The 5,006-nt window shown below is 27.0% G+C and overlaps 1 protein-coding gene across 1 annotated transcript; it reads left to right on the forward strand.

The window, feature by feature from the left end:
- Positions 1 to 3,101: 3,101 nt before the first annotated feature.
- LOC117171856 (cysteine-rich venom protein 6-like) lies at positions 3,102 to 4,613 on the forward strand. Its single transcript, XM_033359491.1, has 3 exons — positions 3,102 to 3,324; positions 4,020 to 4,129; positions 4,424 to 4,613. The coding sequence occupies exons 1-3, from the start codon at positions 3,273 to 3,275 to the stop codon at positions 4,517 to 4,519; spliced, it is 258 nt and encodes an 85-aa protein (XP_033215382.1). The 5' UTR covers positions 3,102 to 3,272; the 3' UTR covers positions 4,520 to 4,613.
- Positions 4,614 to 5,006: the final 393 nt, after the last annotated feature.

Raw genomic sequence — 5,006 nt, forward strand, 5'->3', positions numbered from 1 at the left:
CTGAAAAATATTATTTTTTAATTAAAACATGGAATTTTTAACTAAAAATTGGAATTTCTTATTAAAAGTATCAATTTTCAGCCACGAAGATTAATTTTCTACTAAAAAAAATACGAATTTTCAACTAAGAAGATGAATTTCCAACCACGAAGATTAACTTTCTACAAAAAATAGATTAACAAAAAGATTTTTTTGAGAAAATACATTAATTTTTGAACAGTATTTCAGACACAATTAAAAACATTTTAAATTTATTTTAAAATAAAAAAATGTATTTTCTACTCTGAAAGATGGCTTTTTAACAAATACCGAAATTTTCAACAAAATAATTAAATTCTTAACATAATATTTGAATTTTTAACCTAAAGAGATAAATGAAGATTAATTAAAACACGAATTTTCTCTACGAAAATTGAATTTTCAAAGAAAAAATATGACTGAAAAAATATATTGCTGAATTTAGCTAAAATACTGATTGAAAAAATATGACTTTCAAGCAAAAAATTAATTCTTGACTAAACTGACGCATTTTTTATCCACAAAAATCAGATTTGAAACCAAGAAATTTTTTTTTCTTCAAAAAATGAGAATTATTAACTGTAAAATCTTAAAATGAAAGGAAAATTTTCAATCAGACACAAGCCTTCAACACAAAAAAATTAATTTTGAAGAATGTATTTTAACTTTTACCCAAGCAGTTGAATTTGCAGGTTGAAATGAAATTTTTTTTAACAAAATAGTTCAACTTTAAGATAAAATAAAATTTAAGATAATATATGAATTTTTATCCTGAAGAGATTTTATTTCATTTTTCAACAGAAAAAATATAAATTTTGAACAAAAATTAAATTTTTAACGACATAGTTAAATTCTTAACAAAACAGTAAAATTTTAAACCAAAAAGTATGACTTTAACAAAACTGTTGAATTTTCAACCAAATAAATGGATTTTTATCCAAAAAGGTGTCATTTTTGCTAAAGCAGGTGGTTTTTAAAAAGAAAAATTAAAGATTTTGAAAAGAGTTGAAGTTTCAACTAAATAGTTACATTTTGATTTAAAAAAGATGGAATTTTTCTAAAACAGTTGAATTTGAATAAAGATTTTGAAAAAATAGTTAATTTTTTTTTCGAAAGAAGATTCCAGTTTACTTTTCAATACCAAAATTAGAATTATAAACAATAAGCTAATTTTCTGCCTGATAGTCGAATTTTTATTGAAAAGTATGATCTTTTAACAAGATAGTTAAATTTTTAACCAAATAGTTGTATTTTTTTCTAAGCAAAGTAACAATTCTACTGAAACGAGTGAATTTTAAAGAAAAAATAAATTTCATAGAAAATAGTTAAATTTCAAAAAAACATTGGCATTTTCATCTAAGAACGATGCCATATTTCTACTAAAAAATATGAACTTTCAATTCAAAATACAAATTTTCAAAAAAAAAAAGTTTTCATCCTAACCAGATTTCATTTTACTTATTTGCAAGAAAACATGAATTATAAACAAAAGGTTATTGTTCTAATAAATGAATCAAATTTTCAACTTAAATAGACGAATTTGTAACAAAACAGTTTTTAACAATTTTTTTTTAATATTTCAATTTTGAAGATTGTCTATTGAAAATTCTCCGTTTTAAAGAATTTACAATTCGAAATCATCAATATTTAATGTGCATAATGGAAAACGCAACATTGTAATAATTTTTTTTTAATATTTAAATTTTGAACATTTAAAATTCAAATTTGTTCAATGAAACTATTATAATGAAGATTTAATGTTTCCAGTAAGCATTCTACAAAACAATGCGATTTCCAATTGAGGAGTTCTGGACAAGAAGGCGACAAGCGCTCGAGAACGAGTAAAACTATTGTCCAGACTGTGACGTCAGGTATCAAAAGTGAAATTCGAAATTTGAAAAAAAAAAAATATATATATAGTTAGATAGCTCTTGAAAAATGAACCTGAGTCTCCATTTATAGTTTTTCTCTTCGGATGCAAATTTTCCAGTAAATAAACAAAAACTGACTGTTTTTTTAATTGAAAAAACCATGTTTTTTCACATTCAATTCTCCGTAAGTAATTCGTTTATCAACTAATTAACAAATTTTTCTTTGAGTCTTATTTGTGACACTCTAGCGAAGGTTACAGTGTCCAAAGAGGGTAAAAAAGTTAATTTCTAATGTTTTTTTTTAATCCGAATGAAAAATCACGTTTTTAGATTTTCACATTAAAAAAGTGAGCGAGGAAGTTTGAGCTACGACAAACTTCAAGCGGACGAATTTTCCGTCAATGTATTGGCCAACTTTTTGGAAAATCTCAATTCGATTGGATTTTTAGTTCCATAATTAGAGCGAGTTTATTACGAACTCCCGACGCGACACCACAGGATGTTTCAGGGGATGCCGCCGGAACGCTGAATAGTGCGAGCGAGTGGACAAAACAAAGGATGGGCAAGGACAATATTTCAGGCTTCAGACAGCGTTCCCTGAAAAATCCTGCTGCGTCGCGTCGCGAGCTCGTAATAAACTCGCTCTAATTATGGAACTAAAAATCAAATCGATTTGAGATTTTTCAAAAAGTTGGCCAATATATTGGCGGAAAATTCGTCCGCTTGAAATTTTTCATAGCTCAAACTTCCTCGCTCACTTTTTTAATGTGAAAGTCTAAAAACGTGGTTTTTCATTCGGATTAAAAAAAAAACATTAGAAATTAACTTTTTTACCCTTTTTGGACACGGTAATGTCCGCTAGAGTGTCGCGAATAAAACTCAAAAAGAAATTTGTTAATTAGTTGATAAACGAATTACGTACGGCGAGTTGAATGTGAAAAATATAGTGTTTTCAATTAAAAAAAAAGACAGTTTTTATTTATTCACTGGAAAATTTGTAGCCCGAGAGAAAAACTGTAAATAGAGATTCAGGTTCATTTTTCAAGAGCTATCTAACTCTATTTTTGGTTTTTTCAAATTTTTTATTTCACTTTTGATACCTGACGTCACAGCTTGAACAATACTTTTACTCGTCCTCGAGCGCCTGTCGCCTTCTTGCCCAGAATTCAATTTGTCCTTACTGACAAATCTCTTTATTTTCTTTGTTACGTAGTGGAAAAATGTCTTAGAGATAACAACATTATTGGGATTTTTTTGTACCTTCAGTACCAGGAAAAGCAAAAACTTGAATTTCATTGCAAATTTCTAAAGATTCGTGGTATAAAAGCCATCAAAAATTCAGGAAACTTCAGTTCAATTTCTGTTCTTAAACTTGAAAGGACTATGTCTCCAATTCTTATTGTTTTATTCATCGCTACTGCAGTCTCTTCAGCGCGTAAGTTATATTTTCGTTTCCTATTTAACATTTCATAACTTTTAAGTATTTTGTTTTACAGAAAAAAATGTACAAAAATATTTTTATAAAAAGAATTATAGGAAAAATGTTATAATAATTATTTTATTTTGTAGAATTCCTGAAAACAAAACAAAGAATCCCACGACCAAATTTGTCTAACCACCATAAAATGATCCTATTCTAATTTCGAAAAAGAGCCCCTTTAAAAAAATTCCAAACAAAAAGTCTCTGGACAAAAATAAAAACGATTCCCTTTCATTTTTTATTTCATTGTTTTCTTTATTTCGACGTTTCTTTCTCTGCCAACCTGCTGAAATTGATGAATATTATTCATAAATATTTTTTTATTTTGATTTGATAATAATACAAACAAAAAAGGCAAAAACATTTTTAAAAAAAGGAAGGGTGAGGACTTGGTTGTTTGCCTTCTTATTTTTGTTTCCTTTTTTTATTTTTGTTTAGAGAATCTCTTAGGGGATCTTTTTTAAAATTAAAATAGGAGAATCTTATGGCTGTTGTTCAAATTTCGTCCTTAGATTCTTATGTTTTATTTTTAGGAATTTGATACTTTAACTTGATCAATGGACGTTAAATAGGATTATTAATTAGATTGACATCGTATTCTAAATTATTTAATTTTAATCATTTTTGTGTTAAAAACATTTACTTTATAGAATTTCCAAAATGCGGACCACATGCCATTTGGTCTAGTACTTTATGTACAACTCTTTGTGTAAAAACCTGTGCTAATTACCAAATTACTCCACCTCCAACTTGTCCCTATGTAAGTTTAGAACAAATACAAGTAAATACAATAATTTTCAATTATGAAAAATAATGTTTTTTTTTTCAACGAAGTAAATACGAAATTAATTTAATATTAAATTAATTGAAATTTATAGTAAAAAAAGAATACAACTGATAGATAATAGCAAAAATATTATTCATTAAAATATTTCTTGGATTTAACTTTATAATTAAAAATTAATTTGAATGCTTATTCCATATTTGATTTCAAATTTCACCGAATAATAATTAATTATTATAGATTTGACTAATTATAAGTTCTTTTTAACAGTTGTGTTCAAAAGGCTGTGGGTGCAGAAATGACGAAGGATACATAAGAGATACTAAAACTGGTCAATGTGTCAAGCCTCAAGGTTGCAGCAAATAATTTTTTGTAATGAATAAACAGAAATTAGCAAATGCAATAATCTTGAATGAAATCAATATTACCATGTGTATTTTTCTTGAAGCTGGTTAACAACCATAAGTAATAAATTAATAATAATCTTCAAATTTATATATTCAGTTTGTTCATTTCTTTCCCAACACCCGAATTGACAATTTATTGATATACGTTGGGTTGGCATCTCATAAAATTCCGTCTTCCCTTTAAGCTGTTGCGATTGAATGAAAATTCTTTAGATAGCAAGAGAATATCAAATTATCATCTGAGATTGACATAACAATCATTTTTATATTTTACATCAGGCTCATTCAAAATTAGATTCAGTTTTGAGGAAGTTTCATCAAAAAGGAAGTTTTATGAAAAAAATATCTTCTCCTTCGATCTGCTAAGAATCGAACCACAGAACTTCCGATTGCCGGTAGAGTGCGTTTCCGTTAAGCTACTACGGTGATCGAAAGAAGAATCTTTT

The sequence above is a fragment of the Belonocnema kinseyi genome, chromosome 4 (genome assembly GCF_010883055.1).
Source record: "Belonocnema kinseyi isolate 2016_QV_RU_SX_M_011 chromosome 4, B_treatae_v1, whole genome shotgun sequence".
Lineage (NCBI taxonomy): Eukaryota > Metazoa > Arthropoda > Insecta > Hymenoptera > Cynipidae > Belonocnema > Belonocnema kinseyi.